The 26373-nt window shown below is 36.8% G+C and overlaps 2 protein-coding genes and 1 long non-coding RNA gene across 4 annotated transcripts; 2 read left to right on the forward strand and 1 right to left on the reverse strand.

Moving 5' to 3' along the window:
- Positions 1-7258: 7258 nt before the first annotated feature.
- On the reverse strand, positions 7259-8616 carry LOC113110690 (uncharacterized). Its single transcript, XR_003293189.1, has 3 exons — positions 8345-8616; positions 7667-7802; positions 7259-7368 (listed from the first exon to the last, which is right to left on the reverse strand). It is a non-coding gene; the product is annotated as an uncharacterized LOC113110690 (long non-coding RNA).
- Positions 7840-14881, forward strand: LOC113110679 (MOB kinase activator 3C). Of its 2 annotated transcripts, none has more exons than XM_026274818.1 (4): positions 7840-7893; positions 11278-11805; positions 13052-13254; positions 14267-14881. In XM_026274818.1, exons 2-4 carry the CDS (start codon positions 11388-11390, stop codon positions 14294-14296), a joined length of 651 nt encoding a protein of 216 aa, XP_026130603.1. In that variant the 5' UTR covers positions 7840-7893; positions 11278-11387; the 3' UTR covers positions 14297-14881. The 2 variants fall into 2 exon arrangements, with proteins under 2 accessions (XP_026130603.1, XP_026130602.1); XM_026274817.1 differs by lacking the exon at positions 7840-7893 and adding an exon at positions 9338-9879.
- Positions 14882-15438: 557 nt separating this feature from the next.
- Positions 15439-22516, forward strand: LOC113110670 (MAP kinase-interacting serine/threonine-protein kinase 1-like). The gene is given in 13 exon segments (XM_026274801.1): positions 15439-15575; positions 17586-17687; positions 17881-17978; positions 18864-18943; positions 19048-19121; positions 19209-19313; positions 19400-19434; positions 19436-19456; positions 19695-19790; positions 19876-20070; positions 20317-20481; positions 20871-20914; positions 20997-22516. Coding segments are annotated over 12 exon segments (1203 nt in total). The 5' UTR covers positions 15439-15575; positions 17586-17587; the 3' UTR covers positions 21187-22516.
- Positions 22517-26373: the final 3857 nt, after the last annotated feature.

A 26373-nucleotide genomic window follows, 5' to 3' on the forward strand; every position in this document is an offset into this window, starting at 1 on the left:
TTAAATCACAATATATTTGTATCATTTTCATTTTTAACAATTACATTTAACAATCACTGCACAAAATTACAATTAAAAACTCAGTTAAAACAGAGCTGTTTCTGGTCATTAAATGAAAAAAAAATAAATGAGCAATACTTTTAACCAAACAAGAAATAATAATTTTCAATTATGCAAAAGTAGGCTATTTTTTTAATCAAAAATATAATAAAAAAAATTCAACATGCCTTATTAAAACACTCAAATTAGCCAAACATAGTTTCCTTAATACTTAAAGTCAATTAATTACCAAATAAAAAACAAAAAACACATATTAATACCTTTTTAGGAAAAACAAATAGTCAATCTTGCCCTACAATTCTGTTACAAAAGGCTGTGACATTAATTTTTATAATATTTCACAATATAGGTATATTACTGACCTTTAGATATAATTTCCACATGAGAATATATATCATATATATCTTTTGCGAAATATTCAGTTGCTTAAATTAACTTGTATTTTATTAAAATGCAGTGTCCTTATCATAGACTGTATAGTTCATTATGTTAACGTTGGCTTTGAGGTTCTCACTGGTGCTCCTTTCAACTTCAGCCCTGCAATAAAATCTGAACTATTCTGGGAGTCTCAGAATAATTAGCACAATGCATGGGTGTGTGTTTACAGAGTGGATAATAAATATAAGATAGTGTTGAGGTAATTGTAATAAGTTGTGTCAGCGTGTGCTTCTATACGGGGGGGGGGTGCTAAAGAAAACTGCAGGTGTGAACAGAGAGAAGTGCAAACTAATAAACGCAGCTCCTGTTAGCCAAACCACTCTTACAGGCCTGACTACTTACATTGCAAAAAACATGTACATTGTGTGAGTGAGTGCTTGGTTGGAATATTCGCTCATGCAAAATGCCATTTCTCCCACCCCTTCCCACTCAGACTCAACTCTTACACGGGTTGCCAGATTGACGAGACGGAACAAGAACAAATGCAACTGACCACAGAAGGCAATGAGCCTTGCACTGTCAGTTGAATATATCCACATCCGATCATAGAACTGGGATATCTGACCCAGTTTATTAGCTGGCTTCCATAGCTGCAATACGCTGTGTTTCCCACCAACTCACAGTGTTGAAATGGGTATGATGATGATAATGATGGGGTAAACTGTGAATGGGTGGAATTACACAGACCAAAACAAAAACACACATTTTGGTACGGGATGCACATGCAAAATAGAAAAACTGTGTTTCATTGCTTTTCAGAGAAACATGAGCATGGTATTTTATACTTTGAGCAGTCGGAAAACAAAACCCATCTTCCAGGACCTTGTGTGCGTATTTGTTTGATATGTATGCATGCACGCAGTTGTGTGAAGCTTCAAAGCTGTTTACCCTACACTCCACACCTATTTTTGAAGTATTTCTTTAAACTTTGGTGAGAAACCGCTGCTGAAAACAGGGGTTTCATGACCCTTAATCAAAATGCATGGGCCATACACCAAAACCAGCAGATAAACATCTGGCCTGGGTCGAATAAACATAAAGTGAATACAACACATCAGTCTGCACGTGCAGTTTCAGAGAGATTTGGGGCTTTTTGTAGAAGTTCAGGTTAGAAGACCAGCTTACTAAACCAGCAGAAGACCAGACTGGGTGACTTTAAACCAGCTAAGACCAGCAAAGTACAAAGAGGGTAAAAATGCTCTCGCATTTCACAAACTCCCCGTCGTTCCTCATTGAGGGCTTCACAACACATGGCTCCTCTAATAACAATGCATCATGGAACCATGGCAATCCAGCATAACGATTACGCCAAGATACAAATGTTTTGTGTAATCTTGCTATGAGAACTCCTTGGTAACAGAAACCTGACCCAAAAATGAAAATTGTGATCATTTACTCACCCCGATACTGTTACAACTTGGTATTTCAAATGCAATGAAAGTGAATGGGGACCAGGGACTGTCAAACTCCAAAACATACAAATCAGTCGATCAATCGATCGCACTGAAAACTGCAGCATATTCCATGTTTGTTGAACAGAATTGTGTGAGGAATAGCCTGTTATTTAAGTAATTCACTGTAAATCTGATAAACAGCCACACTCACCATTCATTTTTAATGTGTGGAAAAGAGCTGCTTGGAATTATAGGGTATAAATCATTTTGTGCTCCACAGTAGAAGACATTTAATTTCCGGGTGAACTGGGCAAAAATAAGAAGTGACCAAAAAACAAAACAGAAATCTTTCTTCTGCTTAAAACTAAATAGCATATTTAGAAGAATGTGGGTATATATATATATATATATATATATATATATATATAAACCCTGTGGAAAACAGCTGGAACCAGAATTTGAGTGAGCTATCCCTTTAAGTGAAAACTGTAAATGACCAATTTACTAAATGTAATCCAGAATATTAAATGGATAGTTTACTAGAATTTGAACTTTTAGGTGAACTGTCCCTTTAAGGTTACTTATATTAAAAGGAAGCACTGAAATAACAAAGAACACCACTGTGCACTGTATGCCATTAATGCCATCAAAGAAATGAAAGTATTAGTAAAGTATTTTTCAAAAGGTACTCTCCCTAAAATAAACCAAATCCCAGACTACAGAAGGATGAGAGACTGAAGCGTGCCAGCTGTCACATTAGGGAAGAGCTCTGATGAGTCTTACTCAGTGCTGCACAATGAGAGGAATGAGTGAAAAACGAGTATGTCATAGGGGAATGTCTCGTTTCAGGAATGAATGGAATTAAACTACAATGTAATTGTTTGATTCTACAATGCCGAGAAATGTGTTTGTAGTGAGGGAGCGTGGAGTGTCAGTGCTTCCACCTCATGCACCGAAACACTGTCGATGACACATGCACCAAACATCCCAAGCAGTTCTTCACCAAAAAGCATAAGAGTAACTGATATTACCATTGCAGTCTGTTAATTATTTAAGGTTAATCATTTATAGAATTTTTTTTTTTTTCACGGTATATGTTACGGTGCTGCATACTTTTTTTTTTTTTTACTACCATGTATTTTATGTGATCTGGTGATTGTATTTCTGCCCCTAAGACAAATTTCCCTCAGGGACAATAAAGTGTTACCTTAAAACACAGATACAGTGGGGACAAAAAGTCTGGGACCACTAGAGAAAATGCTTACATTCAACATGTTCCTAATTCAATAATACGAAAATCATTATAAATCATAATATCTGAATAATAATTAAAATGAAAAATACATTAAAAAAAAATAATTACAATATGATTAAATGCACTCAAATTGCATCTGAAAGCTGTTCTCCTGAATTATTTCAGAATGGCTCAAAGCATCTTTGGGACTTCTTAAGACTTCACAGTTTTGCTTATTTGATCTGGAAATTGTTCAGAAGCTTACAGAAATCTTATTTATTTATTTAAGGAATAGTTCAAACAAAAATGGAATTTCTGTTGTTCCAAAGGTGTATTAGTTTCCTTCTTATGCTGAAAACAAAGGAAAATATTTTTAGTCCCCACTGACTGCCATAATATTTAATCTTATGGATATCAATGGGTACCAGCAGGTATTTGATTGATTGCACAGTTTTCAAAATATCTTCTTTTTATTCAGCAGAAGAAAGAAACTCATACAGGTTTGGAAGAACGGGAAGGTCAGTAAATCATGACAGAATGTTCATTTTGGTTGATCTAAATAATGTATTTGAAATGTTTTTAATTTGCACACTTATTAAAACCTTTCTATTTCAAGATTTATATCCGATTTTGTATCACAAAATTACTCAAAAAAATCACGCACAGTCATTTCAAACCAGAACTTCCCCATTTCTCACTTCTGTAAGCAAATGACCAAAAAAAAGAAAAAAAGAAGTGGGAATCTTAAATTAACGTTGCATTGAAACGGAAGTAGTGACAGATCTTTTCTTCTGCATTGTGACGTACATGCAAATGTAACAGATTATTAATTTTTCTTATGTCTAATAATAATTTTTTTATATGCACATGTTTGGTTTGCTATAAGACTTACACATTTCTAAAATATATTTTTTAAATGTATCTTCTGAACTATTTCTATACACTGAATGTTCCAGAAAACCCTTGTGACTCTTCCCAAAGACACCTTTGACAGGTGAAAATGACTTAAGTTTATTATAGTGCACATAAACATTGAGATATAACCAACAATACATACAACAATACACTAACAAGTGAAACCTGCCTAATATTAGTGTTACTGTGTGATCTTTCCTCTTATAATAACAAAGCGGCGACCAGCCCACAAAGAAAATGCTAAATGTTAATGGGCGTTTACTTAGCTTAAAAACTTGGCAAGGTGTCATTCATCCCTTCGGCGGAAACTAACAGAACTGTAAAGAGGAAACTTGCAAAACACTTAGCAAGCGAAACGGTCTTTCAACACAACCGAGATAAAGCTCTTCTCTTAGGTTCGGTTAAAACATGACTCGATGGAGCGCAACACTTCATTCATTAAGCAATTCAAGCTTAACTAAATAGAATTTGTGTTACAAGGCGTGGCAGCTTTTTTGTGTGTGTAGTAAACACTTTAGTTTTTACTACAAACAAGTCAGTAAACAAGCTTCTCAAGCTTTTATTTTATCATTACATAACATTACCATGAGGGACTGGTCACCTTTAATTATTTTTGGCCAAGGTCAAACGTTTCTGAAAGGGAGTCCCATTTCGGTGTCTGCATCTAATTAAATTTACAAATGTAATTGTATATACATAGAAAGCTTGTTTGTGTTTGCTTTAATGTTTAAAATAACTTTTGTGAAAATAGAATGTCAAAATTAAGTTCCAAAATGATTCAGCATCACAGATATAGCCCGTTTATGTAAAAATTAAACATACTTATTCAGAAAAACATATTGCATTTTAAGCGACAGAAAACTGCTTGCTGACAAATGGGTGAAACCTACTTGTCCACCGCCTCTTCTTCAGATGCAGAATAAAACATTTATTAAAATACAGACAAGTGCTGCTTTAAAGGATAGTTGACTCATAAATGTTAATTCTGTCATCATTTTGGTTTGGAATTACATGAGGGTGAGTAAATGATCAAAGAAGTCTGATTCTTGGGGTAAACTATAACTTATAGACTATAGAACAATCGTCTATCGGTTTGAAGCAAGTAACCCTAGCAGAACTGAAAGAAGAGATCTAACTGAGATGTTTTACTAATATTAACCCCATCCCTCTCAAATCAAACATATGTTGTTGGTCCTGCAGCTCAGTGCATGGGTTTAGTAAGGGGGTTTGATCCCCAAATTACAATATAATGCACCGTAAGTTGCTTCTGATAAAACCCAGAGCCAGCATTACACAGAAACAAGCAGCCACGTGAAAGCACGGTTGCCTATAACTTCGTCCATGCTGTGATCACAGCAAAATCAAGACTGAACTTTGACACAATGCACAAAAAACACTGAAATCTAGGGGAAAATATAATACAGTAAAACTAAAGCACTAGGTATTCGATAATGTATGATCCATTTAAAAAACTTCTAGTGATCGTTTCTTATTCTGGTCATTCAAAATCAAGACTATACTTTTTTTTTTTTTGGCTAAATGCACTAAAAACAGAGATCTTGTGAGAAATCTTGAGAAAATATTATGCATTGAATAAGCCTGCCAGTATGAGGAAGAGTTCAGTAATTCAACTCAAATTGTGAAACTCGTGTATTAAATAAATTCAGTGAACACAGACTGAAGTAGTTAAGTCTTTGGATCTTTTGATTGTGATGATTTTGGCTCACATTTAACTAAAACCCACCAATTCACTAGCTCAACAAATTCGAATATGTGACATGTCAATCAGCTAATCAACTCAAAACACCTGCAATGGTTTCCTAAGCTTTTAAAGATGGTCTCTCAGTTTGGTTTACTAGGCTACACAATCATGGTGAAGACTGCTGATCTAGAAGACAATCATTGACACGCTTCACAGGGAGGGTAAACCACAAACATTCATTGCCAAAGAAGCTGGCTGTATCCAAGCATGTTAACAGAGAGTTGAGTGGAAGGAAAAAGTGTGGAAGAAAAAGATGCACAACCAGCCGAGAGAACCGCAGCCTTATGAGGATTGTCAAGAAAAATCGATTCAAGAATTGGAGTGAACTTCACAAGGAATGGATTGAAGCTGGGGTCAAGGCATCAAGAGCAACCACACACAGACGTGTCAAGGCATTTGGCTACAGTTGTCGTATTCCTCTTCTTAAGCCACTCCTGAGTAGTCTTACCTGGGCTACGGATAAGAAGAACTGGACTGTTGCCCAGTGGTCCAAAGTCCTCCTTTCAGGTGAGAGCAAGTTTTGTATTTCATTTGGAAATCAAGCTCCTAGAGTCTGGAGGAAGGGTGGAGAAGCTCATAGCCCAAGTTGCTTGAAGTCGAGTGTTAAGTTTCCACAGTCTGTGATGATTTGGGGTATAATGTCATCTGCTGGTGTTGGTCCATTGTGTTTTTTGAAAACCAAAGTCACTGCACCTGTTTACCAAAATATTTGGGAGCACTGCATGCTTCCTTCTGCTGACCAGCTTTTTGAAGATGCTGATTTAATTTTCCAGCACGATTTGGCACCTGCCCACACTGCCAAAAGCACCAAAAATTGGTTAAATGAACATGGTGTTGGTGTGCTTGAATGGCCAGTAAACTCAACAGACCTGAACCCCAGAGAGAATCTATGGAGTATTGTCAAGAGGAAAATAAGAAACAAAAGACCAAAAAAATGCAGATGACCTGAAGGCCACTGTAAAAGAAACCTGGGCTTCCAGACCACCTCAGCAGTGCCACAAACTGATCACCTCCAAGCCACGCTGAAGTGAGGCAGTAATTAAAGCAAAAGAACCCCCTACCAAGTATTGAGTACATGTACAGTAAATGAACATACTTTCCAGAAGGCCAACAATTCACTAAAAGGTTTTTTATTTTACTTTTTATTATTGGTCTTACGAAGAATTTGTTGAGATAGTGAATTGGTATGTTTTTGTTAAATGTGAGCCAAAACCATCTAAATTAAAAGAACCAAAGACTTAAACTACTTCAGTCTATGTGCATTTAATTTATTTAATACACGAGTGTCACATTTTGAGTAGAAATTGATTAAATGAACTTTTCCTAAACATTCTAATTCACTGAGATGCACCTTTATAAACTACACTTCTGGTATTTTACATTTGCATAGTTAGTCACAATACGAAGTTATACAGCAAATCTCCCATGGCAATACACGTTTTATAGAACTGAACTACAGAAGATGTCTTAAATCATTTAGGACTCACCTGTAACCGGTTCAAGTGCTATCAGGAGATCGTTAAAATGCTTTTGGTTCCTTCCGATCACGACCTCTTACGACACACCTGAACAAAAGAAAGGAAAGAACGGGATCGCGAGCCGAGATTAGACCAATCACAGCTTTTGAGAGGCGTGGCAAACAGAAGTTGCTGTACTTCTCCAAAATGACACTTTTATTCATAAAACTGAAATTTCGTTCTTAGAAGCGTAAATTAAGTCATCTAACCAATCAAAGCGAATGAACGCTGAATTGTTCATCTAACCAGGCACCACAAAAAAAAAAAAACACACGTTAATTTTCTAAACTCTCATAAAATATTACCTTCCTTTACTATCTATGTACATCTGTCGGGACAAACCAACCTGTGAAATGAAGAAGCAGAGCTCGTCTCAGAGCTCTTCACGATGGAATGACGGTGCATTCGTCCTGCCCTGCTTCCGAAATCCAACTGTACTCTCACGTTTCCCCTCAGGTGTTTTGTAGCCTCAACCCAGCCCTCTGAGAGAGAGAGAGAGAGAGAGAGAGAGAGAGAAAGAGAGAGAGAGAGAGAGAGAGAGAGAGAGCATGCAGTGGCTGTCTCCAAATATAAGTATACTTCATTTTTTGATCTATCTATCTATCTATCTATCTATCTATCTATCTATCTATCTATCTATCTATCTATCTGTCTATCTGATTCCCTATTTTTCTATCTATCTGTCTGTTGTATCTATCTGTTCTGCTTCTTGAGGCAGTGAGGTACATTCGGGAGAATTCTTGTCTGCAGCTGATATGAAAATGAAAAGACATAACACATGTAATACATGCACATACTTCAGTCTCGGTTTTCCTAAGTATTCCCTTAATTAAATCTAAGGTAGTGCAACACAAAGTACATTTTCCTCAAAACGGGTGTTTAAAATGACATATTATTGTCATCGTTCATGTTACGTAAGTGGCATAGACCTTATATCCGTGTGACTTCCAGAATGACATACACAAAAAAAATTACGGGAATTTGTAAGATGACAAGTAAGATGACTAGCACAGATTAGACAAACTTGAAACGGTGTCAGGGCGATAGTTGAAATAGTTTCTCAGGATGACACACTTTAGTAAACAGACATCAGTCAGTAGCTCTTTAGTTAAGCTCTCCAATTCCTTTTGTTCGACCGTTATTTAACCAGGAAATAAAACTCTTTTACAAGCAGGTCCTGGCCAAGACAGGCAGCACACAAAACATTACTTCCATCTAGTGGTTACTAGAAGTAATTACATTTCTTCACAATATAGTGCTCAGTGTATTAATAGTTTTCGGATTTAATTTATCAGTTTTAAAGGGGTCATATGATGAGATGTAAATTTTTTCCTTTCTCTTTGGAGTGTTACAAGCTCTCGGTGCATAAAGAAGATCTGTAAATTTGCAAAGACTAAAGTCTTAAATCCAAAGAAATATTCTTTATAAAAGTTAAGAGTCAACCACATCCTCTTAAAACGGCTTGTTCTAACATGCCGCCACATGTCTACGTCACGATGTGGAAAGATTTGCATAACGCCGCCCAAATGTTCATGCAAAGAAAAAATAGCTATAGTATTGTTGTTTCCGCCACCGCCATGTCGTGAAGGTGCTGTGTGTTTTGTTGTGAATGCAAAACTACTTTGTTTGGCCTTCCAAAAGAGGACACGACTAGAAATAAGTGGTTAAATTGTATTTACAACACTTTTCCAGAACAGATTAACTCAAATATTCAGATAACAAATGCAGACATGGTTTTAAATTTGCATAAAAAGACAGTATAAGTCATTATAATCCGTAATTATGTCCCCACTGGATGCAACAAATGCCTTGTTTATAATGGGTTTTAATGTTTTCGTATCGTCGCTCACACTGGAGGCATTCGGCCAATCACAACGCACTGGATAGCTGGCCAATCAGAGCACACCTCACTTTTCAGACCGATGAGCTTCGTAAAAAACAACGCTATTTTAACAATATTTTAAATAATAAATGCAAATAGATTTTTTAAAGTGATTTTATTGAATGCATTTTTATATACTTAACAATACATTACATATTATGTTTGCCATTTTATGATAAATTAATTTATTATACATTATAAAAAGTTGGTAAAAAAAAAAAGTCTGAGAAAGAGGAAAGTGTGTAGTTTGTAGTAATAGACAGACTGGGATACAGTCCTCTCAAGTTTCCATTCATACTAAAGGCCAAAGACAGTGGAGTTTGTGAGGATGTGGGACTGGACTCCTCCCACCACCAACGAAATCCTTCCTTTTAACTTCACACGGCCCCTGAGCACACATGACACGCACACACAGACACACAAAAACAGACAACGGAATCAGGATATGACATCATACACAGGAACGGAAGCCAAGTAACTTTTCGTCTTGCTTTTTCACTCTAAACCCTATTCCTAACTGAGTTTTGGAGGGCAAAGACCGGCTGATGAATGCAAGAAAGTATCCTCGCAGGACTCTCTGGATTTGCTCTGCTCCCTCTCGGAGAGAACAGGAGAGCGAGGGAATCTTTTCAGGTTTCCCACAACATTCCAAGTGTCTACGGCAGGATTAAAGCCAGGTCTACATTTTTTACTTTGCTTTCATCTGTTTTCATTGATGAGATGCAACTTTTGTTGCCATGCTTTGAGTTAATGTCAGAGTTTGTGTGAAAAAGCATGATCAGACACGTCAGTGTTTGCTGTGGACAAGTGACTCCTCTGTTCTTTGCTTCCACATGTTGAATGAATTGAGTTAAGGCTAACATCTAAAGTGAGACTGCAAAATCTACCTAAAAGAGTGGCTGGATATTTACCAGTTTGATTAGAAATATATAGACAAATATATAAATCTTCTTTTTTACATATAAAAAAACTGTGATGGAAATGCAGGCTTTTTGAGTGCCTTTTAATGGCATGAAATACTATCTATTATCAGTAAAAGCAACAAGTGTCAGCAACAGACCTGCAAAGTGAGTCAACATGAGCTATGAGCTGACAGAAATGCATGTTTTGTTTTGTTTGTGTGTGTGTGTGAATAGATTTGTGGGAGGAGAGAGAAACAGAGAGGGAAAGAAAGACAAGACTTATCAAAGAGATAAAGAAAGGATGGACTCAAACACAGATACACTGTCAGAACGTTAAATGGAAACAGAATCAGGGTTTGAGTGTAGGGCTAAATGGCTCTGAAATCCACAGAAGAATGGATCTCATTTCAACCACTTCCAACAAACACGGGAAGTAATGGTGATGGTGAAAAAAACACAAAGGGAAACTGAATGTATAGAGAGGAAGAAATGTTTGTTTGTGGTGGTCTGTTAATGGACTTTACTTGCACTATACCATTCAAAGATTTGGGGTCAGTATTTATTTATTTTTATTTTTTTTAGAAATTAATACTTTTATTCAGTAAGGATGCAAAAAAAGTAAAAACGTTCATAATGTCATAAGATCTCTAGTTCAAGTAAATGCTGTTCTATTTATTAGAGAATCCTTAAAAATGTTTCTACTTTAAAAACATTACTCCTTAAAATTGTTTCCATCGCAGATAATAATTATGAATGCTTCTTGAAAAATAATACTTGTAAGCTGAAATTTCAGCTTTGGCTCACATGAACAAATTACATTTGCAAATATATGAAAACAAGTTTTAACCAGTAATAATATTTCACAATATTACCATTCATATATGACCAGGATTTCAACTATTAACCCCTTATTAAATTAGAAAATTCAGCCTTTGCGTCACATGAATAAATGTCCTTTTAAAATATATGAAAACAGAAAACAATTCCTTTAAATAATAATATAACATTTAATAATATTACTGTTTATATAAACATTCAGGATCTCAGAACAGCTATTAATTATTTTTATTTATCACATTTGTGCCATGGTTATTGTAATAAATGTTATCACTGCATTTTCCCAGTTGCATAAACATACATAAATATACATTTATATGTTTTTCCACTCTCTAGAAACTCCCTACTGGATGTGACGAGGACCCAGGGAATCATACGAGTGAAAAATCACAATCTTCCAGATCCTGATTGGATCTGACGACTCCGTCTCCCTGCTCAGTTCAGCAATGGCTCTGTGCCTGGGTCAGGTTTTCAGCAAGGACAAAACGTTCCGGCCTCGAAAGCGATTTGAACCTGGAACCCAGCGCTTTGAGCTGTACAAAAGAGCCCAAGCGTCTCTGAAATCAGGCCTGGACCTGAGGAAAGTGGTGCAGCTGCCAGACGGGGAGAACATTAATGACTGGATAGCTGTGCATGTGGTGGATTTCTTCAATCGTATCAACCTCATCTACGGGACCGTGAGCGAGTTCTGCACTGAGAAGAGCTGTCCCATCATGTCTGGAGGGCCACGTTATGAATACAGGTGGCAGGATGGGGATCAATACAAGAAGCCCACCAAACTGCCTGCTCTTATATACATGAACCTCCTGATGAACTGGATCGAGTCCCTCATCAACAATGAGGACATCTTTCCCACACGAGTAGGTACGTGACGTCAGAGATGTTTTCCAGAAAAATCAATGATATATTAAAAACTATGATATATTATAGTTTTTATTAGTAATTTGAATTGGTTTTTATTTTTATATTTTTCATTTTAGTTTTAGTTTTATCATTTTTAGTAGTTTATATATATATATATATATATATATATATATATATATATATATATATATATATATATATATATATATATATATATTTATTTATTTATTTATTTTATTTCAAGTAACAAATTATTATTATTATTTGTTTCTTTAGTTGAGCTTTTTAAGGTTAATTTTAGTTACTGTTATCAGATATATTTAGTTACAAATATCTGACAATTTATCCTTTTCAATAAATTAAATGGTATAATATTTTTATGAATTAACAATGAAATTAAAAAATACATTATATATATTTTTAATATTTAAAGTGTGTATATATATATATATATATATATATATATATATATATATATATATATAATTTTTTTTTATATATTTATTTATAAATATTTTTAAAACAATTATTTAAATCATAAGTATTTATGGTATAAGGAAAATATCTTATACAAAGAGCAAATTTCTAAGAACTTAATGCACATATGCATTACTGGATTTTCGTTTTCTTTATCGTGGACACTCGATTTGTTTATTGACCGTTAAGCTCTGTAAGTTACGGAGCCCACACATGACATGCAGTAAAAAATATTAGGCTAAATCATGTGCACGATTTACTAATACTTTCCCTCAATGTGTTCACATTTTAGTACATTGAGGGAACGAATTAGTAAATCGTGCGCACAATTTATTTATTTTTTCTTGCATGTCATGTACGGGGCTCCGTAATAAGTTAATCACTATGAAAAGCTTAATATATTAATAATTGAGCAGAGATACACAAATGAATGGAAATAAGACAAAAACAGTTAGACGTAGAAATATTAACAGTAAATGACCCAGTTACGCTTCTCAGGAATTGCTGTATAATTTGTGGGGCCAGGGAACACCAGACACATACTTCTGTCTGAAAAAATATTACTGGATAGAGTTACAGAAGCTATACTTATAAGCACTGCCAACTATTCATAATTCCACAGACTGAACTATTGGCCGTAAACCCTCGAGACATACTTTGTGTGCTTTCTCTCCTAAAATAGCATTTGAATTTTCTCATGGAAGAAAATCATACAGCGATGTGAATGTGATGTGATTTGAGTGTGATGCTGGTTTTCTTCTGATTTTAGGAGTCCCTTTTCCAAAGAACTTTCAGCAGGTGTGCAAGAAGATACTGAGCCGCCTGTTTCGGGTTTTTGTACACGTGTACATCCATCACTTTGACATGATCTGTAGTATGGGAGCTGAGGCCCACATCAACACCTGCTACAAACACTACTACTACTTCATCTCTGAGTTCAGCCTCATCGACCACTCGGAGCTGGAGCCGCTTGTGAGAGCACTGTGCTTTCATTACTGTGATCACATACACTGCAGCTTTCACTTTACCTTTTAGTGCTTAATCCTGTTCTGTACACGAACAGTTCAGTGATTTACGGCAGTGACAATTAAAAAAAGTACCACATTTACAGAAATTCTATGCAATGAACAAAACCGAACTAATGTATTTAAATACATATCAGAATTGTGGTGCAAGCAATCACAGGGAAGGAGGAACAGCTTGACTCTGTGTTGCCAGATATTACTATAAAAACGCAAGATCCAAATCTGTTATCTTGGAAATAAGCACATACTAAAATATCATGACATATACCTGCCTACATTGTTATCTCTAAAACATTTGCTGACCCCAAACAACAAGGCCTTAAACACTTAATAAGCATTGCTTATAATGGGTAGACATGGCAACCTGGGTGCTGTTTCATAACACAAGTTTACCAAACAAAAGAAAACTTAAGGCTCGTTGTGTTCAGTGGTTTTAACTAAACCACCGACTAAAGAGCCGTTGTATTTTGTTTATGTTTTGGTTTACAGAGTTAATAAAGAAGCAGATGCAGGTCACTTTATTTTGGTATGTGGATTAGAATTCATGTTTGGATGTGTGTTTTAGGAGTTTTTTCTAGCAAGATCTCACAGCACTATGAGTCAAAACATTCCCTATAATTTCTTTCATTGCACATACAGTAATGACAAAACACTGATATGCATTTAAATAATACGTCATTAACAACTAATTGTACACTTCGGTTGTGGACATGCTGCATTGAATTTCTGAACTGTGTGTGAACAGAACAGTAATAAGCACTGAAAAGTGAATTAACAACCAATTTTAGCGACTGTGTTAATGTTATTAGGCACAAAACAATAAATTATGATAGTGGCAGTTAGAAGACTGCGCTTTGCTTTAGTTAACTGGCAAGATTTATGAACAACTAGATGCTGACAGCACATTGCAAATGCTTGACATGTATGTCCTAATAACATTGTCCTTTCTGTCTCCACAGAAAGAAATGACAGAGAAGATCTGTAACTGAAAGATGTGGAGAACGGATGGGAATCCAAATGTCAAACATTCAGACCAAAGGCCTGATGTGAGATCAGGCGAGATCAGAGACTCACAAATGAGCTAAAATGCAATTCATCTGTGCTTCTTACTGAAATACTTTTGGGTCCAGTAATTCAATGCATGTTCTTGAGAGAGTAATTGTTTATGTACTGTATCTCATATTTTGGAGCTGTGATCTGAAAAGATGCATTGATTGCTTAGTATTCTGCATACATTTTTTTGAGCATTTCACCACGTGACTCCAAAGAACCGTTTAAATATTTGTTCCTGAGGATAATATGTCTGGAAATGGGATGTCTAAAACTTCTGCCAAGTTTGAGAGGTTGAATTCTTGCTCTTTCGTGTCTGTGCCAGTGCAGGGGCAGAAGCCTTTGCTAGTATCTTTATTTAACCAGGGCATGTGCAGTAAGAAACCATTACCATAGATAGTGACTGAGGATGAATAAGTACCCAATGTATTCTTATTTCAGATATTTTGTTCTGACAATGTGCTGTTTTAATGCCAATGAATTTTTTGCATGCAAGTTTAAAATACAAACATTTTAAATGTCAATTCTTTCTTTATTCTTATTTATTGGATCAGAAAATCCAAAACATAACTTTCTCATAACAATGAAATATTAATTTAAGACATTCCTGTGTGTGTGAGGACAACTACCCTACATAAAGATGTATTCAACGTAACAAATCTAAAGAAATATAAAAGTACAGTCTGATTCAATAAAATAATACATAACAGCATAACAGCTGCGTCACAGTAGCGATTGCATAACTCCTTTATGATGACTCTCCACTACTGACACGGAAGTCAACGTTAACATTAAAAGATCGAGTTTCATTCCTTGTATGAGTCTAATCATTAAATTTGACCGCCAGCAATCCTGCATTCCCCCTAAACTTATAGTCTGTCTGTGAGTGAAACCGGTATTTCTCCAGTGTGAAATACGAATATGAATCAAATTCGTGTCAGCGCAGTCTAAGATTATGAATATTCATTAGCTCATGCTTACGTGACTTCGTAGTCTCCCCTGTACGCCCAATCATGTAACCTAATTAATATTCATGAACCAACTCGTCATCATAGTATGATTCGCAAATGCCCCACAGCGTTCAACAGTAGGAGGGCAGTTGGCGCTTTTGGGATGTCCTCCTCCTCCTCCTCTTCACTGTCTGCTGCTGTTCAGCGCAGGATGGTGGAGGCAGTTATTGTTACAGCACAGCTAGACTCATTCGGCCACAATTTCCAGGTTTGTGTCTTTTTATTTTTTATATGCATAACATGTATAACGTATAACTTACATAACTGGTTTGTTACACGAGCTCAAATAGCTATACTAAGGTCAGCTCGCTGATGTTTACATCTGTGTCATGATATGGCTTTAACGGGTCGCGTGATTCGCGCCAATAAAATAATAGATCGCAATAACAAACGCTCGTAACGTTCCTTAATTCTTTAAAACGCGAGAGTTATCACAGTCAACTATTTGGAGATTTTCAGTTACTCAAAAAGGATTATCTTTTTGGTTGGTGCCATTACAATTCTGCCGACACTGTTACACTTAATTAATTATCTAAAACTTGTTGCTTTTTTTTTCGTACTACATTTTACAGTTCTTCTTTTTTTTAAAGGGACAGTTCACTCCAAAAAGAATTCTGTCAGTTGATTCAGTCTTCGTGAAGCATAAAAAAGGGACTGATATCCTCGGTCTCCATTCACTTTCATTGAGCAGTGAAAGTGAATGGCGACCGTGGTTATCATTCAGCATAATATAACATGTAATTTCATTAAACACAGAGAAAAGAAAAGCAATCGGGTTTGTAATTTTATCAGTATTTTTGAATGAATTGTTCTTTATCAGTCAGTTTTGACATCTACTGTTGCTTTAAATATGTTAATTTCTCAAGCCCTTATATACTCATCCAATATTCCCACTACCAAAAACCGTTATTAGGCTATTTTTCAACGAATGGCGATATCTCAAATACTACGATTTATAATTGTATTATTTCCCTATATGCCACTTATCATTCAGTCCACCTTAATTTATCTTTAATTATGTAAAACCGTAACATATCCTGTTGAGTGTGGTGGATTTTCCCCTCAGCAGCAACAGCCAGATGACAGGAACTCGACCAAACTCGTCAGGACGGTGACATCGCTTCTCAGTGCGGAAACTAAGTAGTTAAATAGCTCTAAATTGATTTCACGCAGCCTACTTTCACGCAGCTGTCACGGTTCCGTCTCGCGCGGCTTCTGGAATGATCGCGGACCTTCAGCTGCTCCACTGCTCATATCACGTCAGTGTCACGATTTAACTTAAAACCGGCTCTTGACTTGTTTGTGAGTCTCAAACAGCGGGTAAATAAGTAAAACAGAACTGACAGTCTAGTATATGCATTCCATGCTAGACATAGGTGCACACATTAGTCACGTGAGCCTTGTTCGGTGAGAAATTTGATAAGTGCACACACCTAGTGTTCACTTTCTCTTTCTTTTATATCGATAGTGAACTGCTAACGTAAAATACGATGATCCTTTAGTCTTTAAACTTTTATAGGGAAGCATATAAAGCACACAAGGTCATATCTGTGGGCATGTGAATGTCAGTGACCGCCTGGCTCTTGTTTACTCCATTGGAAATGCTCAAGTAAACACCTGTTGTGTTTATGCTTGATGCTTTGCATATCGCAAATAAGCTTTTTTCCCAGCAGACTTGGTTTCGGAAGTATTTTCCCCAATTATTTTCATATAGGCATATTTAAAAAGGCTTTATACCAAGAACCAAAACTATGACTCACAACAAAAACTTTGATTTGAATGAAAAAGACAAAAAAAAGAGCTTTTAAAAACTTTTAATAATGCGAACTGATGTGTAAAGTATAATCCGATCACTTAACAACCTTGTTTACAGGTTTAAAAGTTTTCATTCAAAATCAGCTCCCCTTTGGAGAAAATGAATGGGAGTTTTATTTCTGCAACCCGACTGTTGCACCCTATATGTCTCTAGAATTAAATAAGCATTGATTGCTGTTTGTGTTCTTTAACACATTACTTTGTTTTGAATGTAAATTTATCTCAGATAACCAATAGCGCTCTGGCATCTGGCCAGGTGGAGAGCCATAGTCTGATCTCTCATGCCCCCAACAGCCCCGCAAAAATCATCCAGTCATTTAAAAAAACTACATTCTGACAGAATACCTAAGAACCTGTGATGTAACATCTGGTGGTTTTGTGTTATTGTGTATTTTGGTATTAGGAATGGAGAGCAGTCAACCAATCACCATCACCAACCCGGATACACGGCGGAAGAAGAAACGCAGAACTAGGGCTGCAGACAGTTTCACTGGCAAATTTAGTGGTACTAAACCATCTAGAACTTGACAAAAACTCTTATAAGTGTTCATAATGTGCACCTTTTTGTTCTGTGGTTTATTCTTAGCATGCAGTCTGTATAATCTGTATCGTGCATCATCGGATCTTTTGAAATGTGTGATTGCAACAGTTCCTGATTGGTTAAAATGAGTAAACTCACAAGTGTGTGTGTTTTGTAGATCTGTACAAGCTGACGGACGAGCTGCTGGGTCAGGGAGCTTATGCTAAAGTCCAGGGCTGTGTGAGTTTACAGAACGGCAATGAGTATGCTGTCAAGGTGAGAGGATTTCCCCCCCCCATGATTTTGTAGTTACAATTACATGGTTTCTGTGGGTATTAAAAAGGTTTTAAAGTCTTTAATTTGCCCTTCCACAAGTGAAAGCCTTAAATCAGAGCAGAAAGTCTTAAAATCAAGAAGTCATGGTATTAAATGTTGCATGCACTGCAAAAAGGCAATTTCCCTCAGTGTTTTGTAATGTTTTCCAATACAAATATCCTTACATCAAGATTAATTTGCATGAGATGCAAAATGAAATAATTAAGCATTGTTTTCTGAGAAATTGGACAAAATGAAGTGAGTTTATGTTTAAAACAAGAACAAACATCTATCAATGGGGAATAAAACCTTGTTTCCCTTGAAATTAAGTTGATTTTTCTGAGCTCACTGGCAGATATTTATTATTTTTTAATAAGCAAACCCTCTTCATTTTGATCAGTTTAACTGAAAACAGTTAAATAGTTTAAGTAAATGTTTTTCGATTTCCTAAAAGTTTTAGTAATTTGCTCTGGAATACAAGACAAAGCTACAGATTAAGAGCATATTTTGTTTGCAAGTGTGATCAGATGTGATCGATATTCTAATGACAGCTATTCAAACAATTAGCTTTTTTTTATTAACTAAAAAGTGATGGAGATTGGTTGGAAGTTGTATTTTAAGTGTTGCAACAATTGTTAATACAATTGTGCTGCCTAAATTTTATTTACTTTGGTGTTAAAAAGGTCTTTAAAAAGGTGTAAATTTATCTTCGTAAAACATTCAGAAACCCTGTACTTTCATAAGATAATGATACTAAAATAGTAAATATTTAGAAAAATAACAGAGTAGTTCTTTGTCAAACAAACATAAATTATTTTGTGTGTAACGTGTGGTTATGTTTCTCAGATAATTGAGAAGAACTCTGGTCACAGTCGCAGTAGAGTTTTCAGAGAGGTGGAGACGCTTTACCAGTGTCAAGGATATAAGTATGATCTTATTCAACAGTGCTCATTATACCTCACTTCATAATTGATTGTAGTTATTATTACACATAACTGCTCACCTGCATGCATCGTGTTCTTCTCAATAGGAACATTCTGGAGCTCATTCAGTTTTTTGAAGATGACTGCTGTTTCTATCTGGTGTTTGAGAAGTTGCTCGGAGGTACTGTACAGTTGTCTAGAAGTTACACACAGATGCATTCTCATTCTCGGTTATTCGTTTCTGAAGAGTTTTCTCTTTCCCTCTAAGGTTCCATTTTAACACACATCCAGAGTCGAAAGTACTTTGATGAGAGAGAGGCAAGTCATGTAGTCAGGGATATAGCACATGCACTGGACTTTCTGCACAACAAAGGTGAAAACTCTACTTTGACTCTGTGGCCCAGGGACCATGAATCACTGCGAGTGTGTTTACTCAGACTCGTCTCACTCTTTTCACAGGAATCGCTCACCGGGACCTTAAGCCTGAAAATATTCCTGTGTGAATATACTGATAAGGTAACATGCATAGTTTGTCTGGCTACAGAACCCAAACCTGTGAACAGTAGTGTAAAGGGATTGGCGATATGACTGAAATCTTATATCACATTATGAGTCATTTTATTCCATGTAACGATATACATCACAATATAGTTGCTTTAAATAAGGTCTTTATGATATCACCCACCTCTAGTAGTGTATGCATTGTATGTATATAGCCAGTTTTAATTGTATTGAGTTTTTTGCTGTTCCTCAGGTGTCTCCTGTGAAAATCTGTGATTTTGATCTCGGGAGTGGAGTAAAGCTAAACAGTGCCTGCACCCCAATAACTACCCCTGAGCTCACCACGCCGGTAACCGCGTCCTTACATTAATGAGCATTCTAGAACTGTAAAATTGTGGAGTGGCTTGTTTTGAGGGATGTGTTTTGTCCTGTAGTGTGGCTCGGCAGAGTACATGGCTCCTGAGGTGGTGGAGGTCTTTACGGATGAGGCTTCGTTCTATGATAAGCGCTGTGACCTCTGGAGCCTTGGAGTGATTCTCTACATCCTGCTCAGCGGGAGTCCTCCCTTCACTGGCCACTGCGGCACCAACTGCGGCTGGGAACGAGGAGAGACGTGTCGGGCCTGCCAGGTAAAGCACACACTAGTTTAAAAATGTTGAGTATTCATCAAAGCACTGTGCTGCATGGGGATTGAAATCTCGGTGCTTTTTGGTTGTATGATAGTATATATTTAAGGACAAGAACTCCAAGGCACTCGAATTGTAGTGAAAAGCTTTTCACTACAATTCGAGTGCCTTGGTGTTCTTCTCCTTAAATGTTGAGTATTCACTTCATCCATTGAAGACAACTAAGCAGTGTTGTCCTCTCCTGTTCAGAACAACCTGTTTGAGAGGATTCAGGAGGGGAAGTATGAATTTAGGGATGGAGTTTGGGCTCAGATCTCGGCCGATGCTAAAGATCTGATCTCGCGGCTGCTGGTGCGAGATGCTACTCTACGGCTGAGTGCTGCTCAGGTCCTGAAGCATCCCTGGGTGCAAGGGGTGAGTGTTTAGCTTAATTTTTCTTGAAGACTTCATGATTTCATCTTTAACAGGGATGGCCAATATGGGATGATAACTGATAATACAGAAACGTTCTTAGTACTTTACGTATCTAAAAAAGATTTTTTTAAATGTTTTTTACAGGAGTTTCTTATGTTTGTCAAAGCTTTTCATCACAGAAATAATTATATTTGAAAGTATATTTAAACAGTCACCATTATTTGATATTGAAATAAAATTAGTTTTTTTTTCTTCTATTTTTTTTTTTGGTAAAAATATACTTACCAACCACAAGCGTTTGTTGAAAGTATACATTATAAAAATCTAATGTAATAATACACAAAATGTTTATCATATACATTATTTTTATTTACTCCTTTCAATTTCAGAATGCACCTGAAAGAGTTCTTCAAACTCCTCGTGTTCTACAAAGGTATTTGATTTCGATGCAGTAGATTAAGTATATTTTCCAGTCTCTGCAATGTTTCTAACCGTCTCTCTGGTTGAACCCACAGAAACTGCAGCACTAAAGACCTGACTCAGTTTGCCGCTGAAGCCATCGCGTTCAATCGACAGCTGTCTCAGAAGGAGGAAGAGCAGGAGGACTTTGGTGCTGTGGTCTGCTCCATGAAGCTCTCCCCTCCATCTAACTCTAGATTAGCCCGTCGCAGAGCACAGTCTCAAGCACTGCGCACCAATACCTGACACCTGCCCTCCCTACAGATGCTCCTGTTATACTCGTGCACGCCAAAGTGCGTTATAAGCCTTCATACACATGCATTCTCTGGTGAACTGAATGGGCATTAACTTGTGCATAACACACATGTATATGCATCACAGGCTTAGTGCTACCAACTTGTAGCACAGACTAGCCTTATATATACAAACCAAAAACATCCAGACAATTCTAATTTATTTACAGGTCTTTTGCTCTGTGTAATGTGAGTTTTATGTATTTTAAGCATCAGAAACTGTGCTTTTTAATTATTTATTACCAGATATTTATGGCTGGCAGTGTTTGTCAGTCTAATATAAAAAGGGTGCTCAGCTCTGAGGGTATTCTACAGATGTTGATTTTATTGTTGCCATATCAGTGAGGCTTTTATTTAACATTAGCATTTTTAAACTTAAAAGTTTAAACATTTTAAAATTTACTATAAAGCAGTGGACATCTTGCTTTGTTACTTTTCCAATTTTTCTATGTGTTTTATATAGGGTCTAGCTGTAGTCTAGTTGCAGTTATTGTTGAGGGAATAATGTTTTGGTTTATTTGAGCTATGTAAAGCCATGCTGCCATGTGTCTTAAGTGGAAATGCATTTGAGAGTTATTGCTTTAACAAAGGTGCTGATGAGGTATAATATACATTTGACCGTACACTTTCAGCTTAGATAGTTAGTAAATATTGCATAGTAAGTTTTTTATTTTTTATCTTTTCAGATTTCAGATGATTATATTTTTTTATTTAAATTATATTTTTTCATGGTTCCACTTTCAAAAAATTAGTTTTGTTGTAAAAGTGCACTGTTTTTCTATGCATCAGGGCGATGAGCCTGTCCTATAGCTGATTTAGTTATAAGATGGAGTACGTTTTATTACTTTTGTTTGTATTAAGTGTAATGTTTGCCATTTGGGGGGGGGGGGGGCAGAGCTCCTATTGTGCCAAATAACTAAATTACCTCTCAGTTATCTTTCAAATTACAAAACATGCACGATTATTTTTCCTGTTATTTGTTGTTTAAAATGCTATTTGACTTGAGATGAAATGGAATGTAGTGGTTGTCCATGTGTTATGTAAGTACATTTACGATGAAGTGTTTCATGTACCAGGGATGACTCTAGAGGGCGCTACCTCACATCAATGGCTATGTTCTCAGTATTCAATGCTTGTGTGATACTCTAATGGCGAATCAAATGCTGATTTTCACAAATGCTGTCTATGGAATGGCCATTTAACCCTAACAACTCTGGGAACAGTTCATAGGTCAGAGGTGTTCATTTGGTTTTCCAATTTTGAGAAATAAAGCAGGTTGCACTGACACTTGAGTCTTGATTCAATGCACTTAATACAGCAACAAGTGTGGATTGTTGTTGTGGATAACAGAATTTTTATGATTGTGATGTAAAAGACCTGAATAAACACAAAGACTACAGAATACCCTTACTCTTAAAGAGACTTTGATAAACAGCCAGTGCATACTATCTTCCCTGACCTGAGAGCTTATAACCAAAGGGTTCCTCAATTCTTTCTTGCACTGAAAAGAGCGTGTATTTATTCCTCTCTAGCCTTGTGGAGGAGACTGAGCAGACATGCCTTGTGGATCCTTGGGTATCAGTGTCATGAGAAACTGGAGATGTTAATGATAGTTTCCAAGTGTATTGATATTCTACTAGAAGTGTTTGAGGAGAAATTGTGCATCATGTATGTTGTAATGTTTTAGCCGAACCTGAAAGCGTTAAAGGTTAACACAGGGATTCGTGTATCATCTGAATGCCGGAGTGGTGAAGCGGAGCTCGAGAGCGCCTCCAGCGGTGATGAGCGGAATGACTCCATCTCCATCCGCTCAGAGCGAGAAGAAGCGCTTCTCCTGCGGCTGAAGTTCAGAAGCCCGGAGAATCACCTGAATCTCCCGAAGATCCGCTGAAATAGAGGACAATACCGGCCAACTCTACGAAATCTCATCTTCTGGTGAGTTTAAAGAAATTATTTTTACCCGTAGCGCGGGAAGTCGTTCATTTTCAGAGTAATGCTGCTCGCAGTTTATTTACGGACTTTGAGTGTTTTCATATTGAAAATATATCGTTTTGACAAAAAAAAAAACTCTAAACCATTGAGTGTAGATAGATTTTCTATAGAATGTTCTATCTATCTATCTATCTATCTATCTGTCTATCTGTCTATCTGTCTGTCTCTGTCTAACTATCTATTTGTCTCTATATCTGTCTGTCTGTCTGTCTGTCTGTCTATCTGTCTGTCTGCCTGTATATCTATCTATCTATCTATCTATCTATCTATCTATCTATCTATCTATATATCTGTCTGTCTGTCTGTCTGTCTGTCTCTATCTGTCTATTCTATCAGTTCAATAGTTTGAATGATAACTTTGATTGTGAAACGTTGTAAATAATTCAGAATTTTTAACAGTTGAGCAAAATATACATGGTGTATATGATGTAAACATAATAAATAATAACCATGATGATCATTATTAAATTCCTTATGCAGACATAACATCTGATTAAAACATTTACATAACCGTTACGCCTGGTAATGCAAACATACTGAGTAATAAAGTTTTATAGTAGTGTAATTTCCTTGCAGTCAAATCTTTCACATCATCAGACTCATCTGGTGTTGCTGGCACTAATTGAATTGTTTGGGCTCACAGCCGGTGCTGACATGACACATGAACAGACAGGCGGATGTTGGACCAACACATCGCTATAATACTCATTACCGCTCACCGCCTCATTGTTTTCTCTTTCTCTCATTTTCTCTTTTTATGCAGTGGTCAGGAAAGTCAGTGGCATTTAGAGAGGATGGTTTTCTCTCATGAAGATGCACAGTCAGGTGAGAGGAGGGCACTTCGTTCTAAGGGGTTGCCCTCGCCAGCTCTTTGCTGTGCTTGTGGGCTCTGCATCATGCTGGCGGGCATTAACATCACCCTAGTGGGTGCTCTCGCTTTTACCAAACTCCTGCCCTTAAACAACCCTCCCATTATCATCGGGCCCATCCTCCTCCTAGTGGCCTTTTCATTCTTTGGAGCGTGTTGCATCTGCAGTCGACGACCCATCAGACAAAGCTCACACATGTCTGCTGGACGGGACCATTGGCCATTGATGAGGATGGGCAGAGCCGTGTTCGAGATGGAGACCAGTGAGCCCACCCTACAGGACACCACAGCCATTCAGCTCAGTCCAACACACTCTCCAAACTCCTCCACCAACTGCAGCCCCACCAACCTTCCTGGAGACCTGCCCTCATAGTTTGGATATCAAACTGCGAATTTGCAAATGTCAGTTATCATATCACGGTCTTAAAATGAGACGTTTATTAGTGTGAATAAGCAGACATGTGTTAGACCACTTGGATGAATTATTTGAGGGAGGCAGATTAACCTTATTCTGCAAGATTGCAGTGGAAATGCTTGATTTTACTTATTTAAATCTTCAGATTATTATTTTTATTTTTTTTGCGTGCATGCATATCACATGTAAACAATTTAATGTTGAGTCTTTGTAAAGAACGCTCCAGTTACTGATATACCCTCAGTTCCCTGAGTTAAGCGAACCAGTTTTGTGTGAAGGCGCATTTAGGGAAAACTTCTGTTTTGCTCTGTACTGTTAGCTGCACAAACCAATGGTACTTTAATGGTGCCATTAAGGGTCTGGAAAAGGGTGGAGCCAACCCCTATATAAATTGGCTCAGAGTGCTATTCACCAAATCATATGACTGAAGCGACAGTCATCGATTCGCATGCAGCTTATTGTGTGGCAAGTGATGCAATGCTCGTTCCCTTATCTCAGAGAACCAAGGTTTTGAGTGCTAATTAAGGGCCCCTAAGAACATGATGTACCCCAAGCTAGTAGCTGAGAAGCATATATAACCAGTTTTGCCAAAGGGGGAAGAATAGCAATTTCTTCGAATCTGCGTCTGCAGGGCAGGGACATCTAAGTTGTAAAATCTGGAAAATGTGGACTGCGGCGACCTGCCGCAAATCTCACCAATAGAAACTCCTGCTTATGGTGGCCTCCAAAGCAAACAAAAAGCTGCTCTGACTGTCTAAACAGGCTAGATCACTCTACATATACTCTCAGAGCCCTCACTGTACAGGAGGTTCGGACCCAATAATACCTATGAAGCAAGGTGGCCTGCGAGTGACATTTGGACAGCAACGTACACTGATATTTGCTCTTCAGGAAATTTGCGCTCTGAAAATTGCTCTTCAAACGACGGATGGCTGCAGGTGTATCTTCACTGCTGGGCTTCCTCGATCGTGGCGGCGAGCAGAGCTTCTTCTTCTTCTTGGCTTCTTCCAGAGTCAGCAAAGAGATGATCCTCGTTACTGAAGGAAAATTATCTGATGAAAGGCGCTCCGAGCTTACTTATATAGAGGTCGGCTCCACCCTTTCTGACAGGCTAAATCACTATTGTTTTGTGCAGCTAAACAAACATGAACAAATCAGGTTTCAGTACAGAGTCAAACAGAAGTTTTCCCTAAATGCGTCTTCTTTTTGAAGATAAAATTGTTTAGTTGTGCCTTTGACATAATTATTTTATGAAATATGTAATGATGTAAAGACTTAAAGCTAGAGAAATGCATATTTTACTTTTCTTGAAAATACTAGTAAGCTGCTAATTATTTTCATGGTATGGCCATGTTGTTATTGAAATTATATATTATTTAGTCTAAATAAATAAAAAAGAAAACACGCTAATATCAGATGCTGCACGTGAATTCAAGCATCACAAATCTGTAATGTACAGTTTGGAAAATGGATATTCATTTTGAGATTCTGTAAACATTACATTTAACGGTGTTATTAAAGATTAAGCAAGCATTAACTGATGGTAAATAGTAAGATAATTGTACAAATAGAGAAAATAAACATGAACAATTAATGATTCATTATTGACTGAAAAAAATCTGTCAACTGATAACATCTATGGTGCAAATATATGGTGCATCCACAAATATAAGTGTAAAACAACAACATATAGCCTTCTGATGTTTAATTTTGCATACCTTAGTTAATAAATATAATGGACACTTCAAACTGACTTAGAATAGTCCAAACTGTTAATGATTTGTAACCCATTTCAAGTCATCTCAGTGAGTTTGTCTTGTTTTATTGTGTCTTTCAGTGTCACGTTCAACACTGTATCTGCTGTT

This window comes from Carassius auratus, chromosome 11 (genome assembly GCF_003368295.1).
Source record: "Carassius auratus strain Wakin chromosome 11, ASM336829v1, whole genome shotgun sequence".
NCBI lineage: Eukaryota > Metazoa > Chordata > Actinopteri > Cypriniformes > Cyprinidae > Carassius > Carassius auratus.